This window comes from Mercurialis annua, linkage group LG3, assembly GCF_937616625.2.
Source record: "Mercurialis annua linkage group LG3, ddMerAnnu1.2, whole genome shotgun sequence".
Taxonomy (NCBI): domain Eukaryota; kingdom Viridiplantae; phylum Streptophyta; class Magnoliopsida; order Malpighiales; family Euphorbiaceae; genus Mercurialis; species Mercurialis annua.
In genome coordinates this window covers 53,845,737-53,855,943 of record NC_065572.1, presented here as the reverse complement: position 1 = coordinate 53,855,943, position 10,207 = coordinate 53,845,737, and the positions used below count along the sequence as shown (strand labels likewise).

Sequence of the window (10,207 nt, the reverse complement as noted above, 5' to 3'; positions counted from 1 at the left end):
TCCGACCATTTTTCTTGCTAATGTTTGGATTAGCGACAGAACTGTGAGTTTATACTGTTACTATTAAATATTAAGTAAAGTATATTTATTTTATATATGAAATATTCAATGCAAAGATGTAAATCTATATTTGATTTTATGTGCAATGTGAAGATATTTATTTATGAATAGATATGCTAGCCTTTATTATTTAGATTGAATTATTATTTTAATATTCAATATGTGAAGATTTAGTGTGTTTGAAATAAGTTATTGAATTGTTTTGGAATATGACTGACATGTGCTTGGCTAAATTTTAATGATAATGAAAGAGGTGTTGATTTGAATCTATATGAATATTTGATTGTTGTAAAGCTTTTATGCTTATGAGATATTGATTCATTGTTGATAAATGTGATATGCATTTTTGGCTATTGGATAGTCATTTTATTTGGTAAATGATGCATTAAAGTGTTTGTTGTTGAAATTGTTTTAAGATTTGATTTTGTAGCCAAATGGTGATTTAGTTGTGCTTAAATGGTTTGAGATTTATATTAGTGATTTTGTACCCTAAAAAGATCTTTTAACTATAATTTTTTAATCAACTCTGTTTCAAATATTTGATAAAATTATTTTCACAGTCTTATAAAACTCTCAAATCTATTAATAATTAATTAGCTCACTAAGATTTAGTTTTGAAACGGGATGTCGAGTATCGGGTTGGATGTTTGTTTTCTGATGGCAGGTTCGATGTCTGGACCCCTGTACTTGTGGAGTCGTAGCCCTTTTATAGTATTTGCAGCCCGCCTTGTCTTCCTTACTTTCCTTGGTCAATGTGGGATTTGTGGTTTCTTACTTTTTACCTAGTTTTATTTGCTTATTCCATCATTAATCTCCCCTGATTTATTGCATGGCTGGGTATTTATGCCAAGATTCAATCATCGCGATCTATGTTTTTTTCTGTTCTCTCGTTCTTCTTTTGTTGGGGTTATGATGTCCGTTTGTCCCCGTGAGTTTGTTTACAAATAACAATAGCTTTTAATCTTCTCCCAGTCGTCTGGTGCGGCTTATACTACCTTCTCTTTTGTCATTTCTTTTCTTCTTGAGTTTTCCCCTGGTGTTTGTAGCGTCTTTTGGTCGCCTTATTTTGTTTCACCCTGACACAACAGGTTTTGGGAGACTTAAGGAGGTTTCATGGTTTAGTGAGGCCGGAACAGTCCTCGTTTTTTATCTTTTCCATTATGGGGTTCTAACTCTGCTTTTCGTAGCTTGGCTAATAATCACCCATGGCCCCTGACTTTAGGGGTACCTTACGACAAACCCCCTGATAAAAAAAACGATCAGTAAACCCCCTGATCTTTGTGGCGGCGCCACCTAAACCCCCTAAGCCCCAAATATGACGAAAATACCCCTGGCGCAGTCTTTTTCAGTCAACTGTCATACTTCAAAAAAAAAAGAAAAAAAAAACTGACGGCGCCAGGTCAGCTGCCGCGTCAGTTAAATTTCATAAAAAATTAAAACACCTAAAATACCCCCATATTTAATTTAGAAAAAGACAAAAAAAAACAAATCAACCCACTAACCATTTGATTAACCAAAATAATTAACCCAACCATCAATACCGCCGCAGCCCAACCACTGCCGGAAAATTTTCCGGTCATCTTCTCCGAGATGACCGGAAAATTTTCCGGTCACTGTCCTCGCCGGATCTGTTCCAAGAACAGATCCATCGTCGGATCTGTTCTTGGAACAGATCCCTCGTCGGATCTGTTGAACAGATCCGGCGATCTGTTCTTTAGAACAGATCGCCTCATCTGTTCCAAAGAATAGATCGCGCATCTGTTCTTCCAAAGAACAGATCCCGCATCTGTTCTTTGGAACAGATCGATATGTTCTTCCAAAGAACAGTTTTCTTCCAAAGAACAGATCCTCGCCGGATCTGTTCAACAGATCCGGCGATGGATCAAAGATCCGGCGAGGATGGTGACCGGAAAATTTCCGGTCATCTCGGAGAAGATGACCGGAAACTTTTACGGCGGTGGTCATGTGGCGGGTTGGTCGGGTAGCGGTGGTTGGGTCGTTTGTGGTTGGGTTGATTGAATGGTTTGGGTTTGATAGAGTTGGGTTGAGTTATTTTATTATTTTTTAATTAAATATGGGGGTATTTTAGGTGTTTTAATTTTTTATGAAATTTTGCTGACGTGGCGCCGTCAGATTTTTTTTTATTTTTTTTGAAGTATGACAGTTGACTGAAAAAGACTGCGCCAGGGGTATTTTCGTCATATTTGGGGTTTAGGGGGTTTAGGTGGCGCCGCCACAAAGATCAGGGGGTTTACTGATCGTTTTTTTATCAGGGGGTTTGTCGTAAGGTACCCCTAAAGTCAGGGGCCGTGGGTGATTATTAGCCTCGTAGCTTGCTTGGGTTGATTGATTATGTTCAACCCAACCTAAGCAAGCTACAAAAAGGCTCAGGAAGGCTCCATGCTTGTCTTTTTTTTGCATAAATTTTCTTCTTTCTTTCACCTGTTTTTATAGTGTTGTGTGGTGGTGCATTTATAGTTGTCACGTCTTTCGGAGTTTTCCTCGTTATTTTCACATCGTACTTCTCTCTCCTGATTGTTTTTTACGGTTGAGTTGCCTGTGCCCCTTCAATTTTAGTGTTGTAGTGGTTATAGTTACTTTATTACCATTTATTGCTTCGGCGTTTTCCCTCTTTTGCCCTTTTATTTCATCTTTTTACCTTCTCGGGAAAGCTTATAAATAGTTCATCTTCTTCATATTTCTTTATTTACTTCTTTCGTGATTTTTATTTTTCATCTTTCTATTGCTATCATTTTCTTTCCTTCATTTCAATGGCTAAAAACATCTTTGATGCTATGGACGTTGGTCTTTTGAGTGACGACGAGGCCGCTGCTGACGTCAACCTTCCTTTACTTGATCGTACGGTGACCCCTTTTATCTCCATTCTGTCAGATAACCAGGAAGGGACTTCTGTTCGCTATCTTTTTCCTTCCACAGCGGCTACCTCTCTAGCTTCTCTTCCGGCGGTTTTACCTGTTGTTATTTCTCTTGGGGCTCTTACTTCTTTCGCTATTGATTCTGTGTTGGTGGTTGTTGCCTATTTAGTGTCTCTTCCTTCTACTTCTTCTAAATGGAATAGGAAGCGTCCTGCCACTGGTCCTTCGGACTCCTCTTTGGAGATTGTATCTCGCCCTCGTCGGGATGTTCCTCGCTCCACCTTCGTGTTGAAGGGTAGTGTTGTCGACCGGGATTGTTTTATTCTTCTGAAGGGTGCCCCTCTTGAGTCTAACTACATTTAGAATGCTGTGTCGGGTTATCTCTGGAGCCAATGTCCGTTTTCTATGGCTGACCAAGTACCTGGCATGGGAAGTGCGTCGTCCATTTATGTCAGCTGCTTCCACCTTCTTGACGATGTTCGTCGGCTGGAAAACGATCGGACCCGTCTTTCGGCCTTCAAGAGTTCTCGGTCGGAGGTTGATTTCCCAATTTGAGCAGATGTCTGCAACCTTGGCTCGGTTTCGAGAGGCGCAGAAGCGGCAGGCAGATGAGATCCTCTCATTGAAGGCATCTAACGAGTCTTTGAGGAACGATCTTCGTGAGAAGATCGTACTTGCAACCTCGCTGGAGAAGCAGCTTGACTAGCGGGGTTAGCAGGTGGAGTTTATGTAGCATTCTTCTCGTCTGCGGGAGGATCGTATTGCGGTTGCTTTCAACAATGCTTGCTTGGATCGGGCGGAAGTGGAGGCGGAACGTTGTCACCTGGAGTTGCAAGGCCAAGCCTTGGAGAATCAGTTGGGGGAGGCTACCGGTGTAGTTCCATTGATGTTTCAGCAGTATCATCAGTCTATCAGGTTGGTTATTTTGAGAAAGTATATGATGGCGGATCTCTCCTTTCATTATCTTGATCTGGTCCGGTTTCGTGACCAGTGTCTCTCTGCCTTGACTGTGCAGAAGTCTGCGTTTGAGGCGTTGGTGGGTGCCTCTCCGTCGCCCGAAGTTGTGCCTTCTGCTTCATTCTCGGTTATTACCTTTCCTTCTCCTGTGCCTGCTTCTGGTGTTCCTTCGTCAGCGGTAATTGAAGACGTGCCTCCTTCTACTAGCGATAGTTGATTGAGCATATCCCTTCACTTCTCTTTTTTTATTTTATTTTTTTGTAATGTGGGAGAGTGTGACCTCCTCTTGTGTCGCACGTATGTTTGAATAATACCACTTTTTTTTGTTATTTGGACGTTTCTCCCATTTATTTTCTTGTCTAGTCTTTTCTATGTATGTTGCTTGCAGGAATTTTGTTGCATTCTTTGTTGGTTTCGTTCCTTCCTTGCTTGCTTGTTGTCCTAATGATCCAGCGATTCGTGTTGCTATTGTTTTTAGGAGATATTTTTCTCCATTTTATTTGGCCGTTGCCTTAAGGAGATATGTATCTCTTTTTTTTGGATGTTGCCTTAGGAGATATGTATCTCTTTTATTATTGGTCGTTGCCTTAAGAGGTATGTTCCTCTTTTGTTTGGTCGTTGCCTTATGAGATATGTATCTTTTTGTCGCTTGTTTATGTGTATTTGTTTACATCTTTGGATTATTGCTGTTGCTTTTTAATTTGCATTTTGCTACTTTGTCAAAAAGAGAACTCTGATTGTATTGAGATTGACATGGAGATCTATCTTTGTCCCTTTGGCCTTCGTTCTTTGGCTTTCTTCTTTTGGCTACTTTATCCTTCTACTTCCTTCATAATGATAGTGTAGCATTTGGCCGCTACTTCTTGGTCTCCCTTCACATTGATTAATCCTCCTGGGGTTGGTATCTTCATTATCGGGTAGCAGATGCTATAGTGATTGCTCCGGAGTCGTACAGGAATGGCCTCCCCAGTATTCCGTTATAGGAAAGTGGCATGTCCACGACCGAAAACAATGTTTTGACTTCCTTTGTCTCTTTTTCTCCCCTTCCGAACTCTATAATCATCTCTGCCAACCCTCTAGGTTGGATGGGAGTTCCTCCGAGTCCCATCATCAGCACCGGACAGTGTTTGAGTTTTCCGAGTTCTCCCCCGATCCTTTTGTATGTTTCCCATGTCATCAGATTTACTGCACTTCCCTCATCTACTAGCAGCTTTATCGCTAGGAAGTTGTTGATGATCGCTTCCCCCACCAACGCATCGTTATGTGGCCCTTTTACGTGCGTTCCGTCGTCTGTAGAGAAGATGATTACCTTTGTTATTTCCCCTTTTCTTCCGGCCTGCTCAGCCACTTGCATTACTTCGGCTCTCAATCGTTTCCGTCCTTCTCTCATGCTTTTTCCACCCACAATGATGTTGACGACTCTAGTGATGTCCTTCTTCCTTCCCCTTTCTTCTTCCTTTTCTCTTCTGTATCCGCTCCTTCCTTGCGCTGTTCCTTTTCTTCTCTATTGTTTGTGAGCTTCCTCAATGCTCCTGATTTGATTAACTTCTCTATTTCCTTTTTCAGGTCGTATCATTCTTCCGTATCGTGCCCGTAGTCTTCGTGAAACTTGCAATATCGATTTTCGTCTCTCGTCCCGGTTCTGTGGATCATCTTTCTGGGCCATGTTACCGGCGTCCGGCTTTCTTTGACCCACATCAGGACGTTTGCTCTTGCGATGTTTAGTGGTGTGAATGCCTCTGTTCTGTCACCGTACCTTGATCAGTAATCGTGGGAATACCTGTTGTTGTTCCTCCAATGGTTATTTTCCTCATAAGGGTTGTACCTGTCAATACTTCGGTGGCTCGTGTTGTAATCCTTTTGTGAGTGTGAAGATTGTCTCCGAGAGAAGCTCCCCTTGATTTTTTTCCTTTTTTTGGTGCATCATTGTTCTTTTGTCTCCTTCCGGCATCTACGTTGATACATTTCTGGGCTACCGCCATTACCTCCTGGTATGTCTTTGGTTTCCTTGAGCTTAGCTTGTCTTCTAGTACTCCCATTCTTGTTCTCTTCTTTAGAGCTTGTACCATTGTGTCGTTGTTCAGATCCTCGATCTTCATAGCTTCGCTGGTGAATCTTTCAATGTATGCTTTGAGTGTTTCCCCTTCTCCTTGTTTGTACCTATATAGTTCTTCCGAGCTTCTTTTCGGTGGGATATTTGTGAAAAATCTTATCACGAATTCTTTGTTTAGTTGCCTCCAGGTAGCTATCAATCCGACTTTTAAACGGTCGATGTGTTGTGTCGCTGAGTGTGGTTGGGAATGTCTTGCAAAGTATTCCATCTGAGACGTCCAATAATACCATCTTGCTATAGAACTTGGTGACGTGGCTTTTCCGACAATCGGTACCGTCGAAGTTGTCGAATTTGGATATCTTGAGTCTCTCCGGCCGTTTCTCCGACAATACGCTCGCCGATAGGGGTGATTTTCCATCTGTCATGCTGCTGGTTTGGACGTGCTCTCTTGATTCTTCTTCAGCTACTTTCTGCATTGCTTCTGAGATGAGCCTCTGAACTTCTTTCAAATCCACGTTGTCCATTCCTATCTCTGACTGCCTGGGAGCGGGTTAGTCCGCCTCTTCCTTCTCACCGTCTTCTATCGTAACTACTTCAGGATCCTTTCCTTTTGGGTCGTCGACCACGTTGGGTGTCTTCTTAAGTCCGCTTACTCGCTTGTCAATCGCGCTCCGCTTCTTGCTGTTAGGTGTCGCTGACCTGATTGACTCGGTTGCTTCCTCCACCATAGTGGCCACTTCTTCTCTGAAACGCCTCATCGCCACATCCATCGTTCGTCCCAGGGTTTCCTGGAAATCCTAACTGGTCCCATCTTCCGGTGTGGGTGTGAGACTTCCGAAGCCCTTATAGAAGATTCCTAACCTCATTATCGCCCCTGGAGCTATGGGGGTTCGGGGACTGTCTTTTTCTGATCCACCGGGTAAGGTACTTTTCTCCTTGGCCACTTGTCCCGTTGTATTCTTGCTTACATCTGCCATAGACAAATCCGATCAGTGAAATTTGTTCTAAAAGTTCCCACAAACGGCGTCAAATGATGGATCTGGATGTCGAATGTTATTTAAGAGTCGGGATGTCGAATATCGGGTTGGATGTTTGTTTTCTGATGGTAGGTTCGATGTCTGGATCACTGTGCTTGTGGAATCGTGACCCTTTTATAGTGTTTGCAGCGTGCCTTCTCTTCTTTATTTTTTTTGGTCAATATGGGATTTGTGGTTCTCTTACTTTCACCTTATTTTATTTGTTTATTCCATCACATTTTAATCCGCTTAATAAACCAATTAGTTTATTTTATTTAAACAAAAAATTCTTGTTCTCTTTATCTTCTCTTTTTCATTGAGCTACTACTGAACCAAACAAGTGTGTTGTTTAAAACTCTACATAAATTCAATCGGTAAATTTCATAAGAGTTTTTGAACTTTTAATAATGTTTATTTACTATTACTTTGATTGAAATTAATTACGATTGAAATACTAAGAATAAATTGCTTAATCTAATTGGTTTTGCCAAATATTTAAAAATTGTTAAGGAAACTAAACAAATATAATCGTGCTAATGAAATACAATTTTATATATTTTTATTTTATTTAATTAATAATCAAAAATTGGAATATGATATTAGCGCAAACAAATGTTGCTAATGACTATATCAAATCATATGAAAACCAAAAAAATCATATGTAAATATTCTTGTTAACGACTCTTCAAATGAGTTTAATTCTTCGAATACCAAAATAAATTCTTCTTAATTTATATGAATAGAGCAAAACTCACTTCAATATAAAAAAATCTTTTTTAATGAGTAAAGAAATCTCACAGTAATTAATTAAAATATTAAAAAATATTATTATAAAAAAACATAAATGTGTATCTAACCAAGTAATTTATTTTATTATTTAATATTTTAGATTTATGTTTTAATTTTTTTTATCATGATGATGAAAAATCAAAAAATAGATATAAATTAATTTTCTATGATTAAATAAATAACAATAAAAAAAGTAGATTTTTTGAGTAGTTTTTAATTTTATATGTTCTACAATTTGGTTTATATAAATATATTAATCGATCAATGAGCTGTTATTCAAATAATATAAATAACAGACATCAATATGTTAAAGTTGTGTATTTTTTCTTTCAAAATATATAAAAAAAGAAAAGATTTTGATAAAATACTTTTTTGTTATTTATCAGTATATTGTTTTATTTGGTTAAAATTAAGATTGGCCGACATGAATATGGTAATAGGATATATTTAAAAAAAAAGGTATATTTAAGTTCACACTCAAAAAATAGCTGGAAGCAGAGAATAATAGAGTTGGATCGGAGGGTTCTGGACCGTTCATAGATACAAAACTCTGCTTCTCATTTCTCTTCACAATATCATTATTATTATTATTATTATCATTCCAATTCCATAAATCAAACGGCAGAATTTAATAAATTCCAAAACTCATTTGTGAATTTTTCTGGTCCACATTCACGTGAACCCAATTGGACCACACCCACCGTACTAACTTCATTGTCTGTTTTTATTTTTAATTTTTAAATATCTAATTTTACCTTTTTTTTTATAATTTGCATTTATTCCCATTTCTGTTTTATTAAACTTGATAAAAACACAATCATATGTCACGAGATTTTGATGCATTTATTTTTTATCTTTTAACATTTATAATTTAACTGAAATTGCAATAATTCGTTAAAATTAAATGTAGTGCTATTTTTTTTTCTAAATTTAAAGTTCATTATTTTGTATTTAATATTTTTGGGTCATTTAGTTTTAAGTTAAATGGAATTAAAATATTCAAAATATTAAAACTTTAATATTTTTAAAAATTGACATAATTTTATATAATGTAATTTAATTGATATTTTAATTCATCTATGTAAAGAAATCATTTTAAAAGAAATAAACTTTGCATTTCATTGATAAAAATATATAATTAATAAAAAAATGCCTAATAGATTATGATACTTTAATGTTTAAAAGATGTTTCATTTATTTTCTAAAGTAAAACAAGAAGGTGGATGAATTATTGCACTCTTTGTGTTCATATAAGAAAAATCCTCAAGACCCTTAAGAATTTATTTTGAGCTGGAAGCCATCAAATTTGTGATTTAAAATTAAATAATTTATTTTTTATTTATTTTAATAAAAATAAGATTGTAGAATAAAAATAAATTTAGAGATCAGATTGGTTTATTTTATTTTTATTTTATTTTATCTAAAAAATTAAAATAAAAAATATTATGCTTAATTGATTAAAAATAAATTATTTAATTTTAAATTATGAATTAAAAAACCAAAATAACCATTTACTCAATTTGTTTTCCATGCTATTAAATAGATCAACCAAACCTCTAATCTTTGTTTCAATTATTAGAAGTAGTTGAGAATAATGATTAAAGGAAATTTTGTTATTTTGGCTTCTTTAAACAAAGTCATCTAATTGATTAAGATTCCTATTCCTTTGCTTTTATCATGGATTAGTTAAAATGTACTAATTCAATTCAAAAGTGGCCTATTTTTGCCATGAAAAAAAATAAAAATGATAAGAGGGGGGCCAATCCAATGTTTGTGTCACCCACATGCATTTTTATTGTTGACATTGTCAAAAAGGGAGTAAAAGGAAAAAACAGCCTATGCTACTAATAATACCAACACTACATGTTACTTCCCCTCTAATACACCTAAATTACACCTTTCTCCAAGAAAATAAATAATAATATTGCCCAATTCCAAATCATGAGGGGAACTACCAAAAATAAATAAAATGTTTTGAGTAATATTATTTAATTTTATATATTTATAATTTTTTATTTATCTTAAAATGCAAGTCATTTTTTAAATTATCTTTTATTAGCTTCTCATTATATTTTTATCTATTTAACATTAATAATTTAGAATTAAATAAATATTTAAAAATCCAATTAATGTTAACTACATGTATCGTAATAAAAAAATATCAATTTAATTAAAAATTATACTCCCTCCGTCCCAATTTAATTAAAAAAAATATAATGCTATCAACCTGCAAAATAAAAATAAATACAATTACTGAAAAATAGTAGTACTATATTTTTCTATAAATACAATAGAATGAAGTGTGGCAGCCAGCAAGAATCCCAAAATAATGGTGGTACGCCATCATGCACCGACAAATAAAAAAAAAATAAGAAAATATAAATACAAATATATAAACAATTAACAGAATGCATCACCCCCATACCATAATGTTTAATTTATATAATATATAGAGA

At 36.1% G+C, this 10,207-nt stretch overlaps 1 protein-coding gene across 1 annotated transcript; it reads right to left on the bottom strand.

The window, feature by feature from the left end:
- Positions 1 to 4,803: 4,803 nt before the first annotated feature.
- Positions 4,804 to 5,283, bottom strand: LOC126672642 (uncharacterized). The gene has a single exon (XM_050366596.1). It carries the CDS (start codon positions 5,281 to 5,283, stop codon positions 4,804 to 4,806), a length of 480 nt encoding a protein of 159 aa, XP_050222553.1.
- Positions 5,284 to 10,207: the final 4,924 nt, after the last annotated feature.

What these genes read in the sequence shown, in the direction of transcription:
- LOC126672642 (XM_050366596.1), bottom strand. Translation starts at nt 5,283, where the DNA reads ATGAGAGAAGGACGGAAACGATTGAGAGCCGAAGTAATGCAAGTGGCT.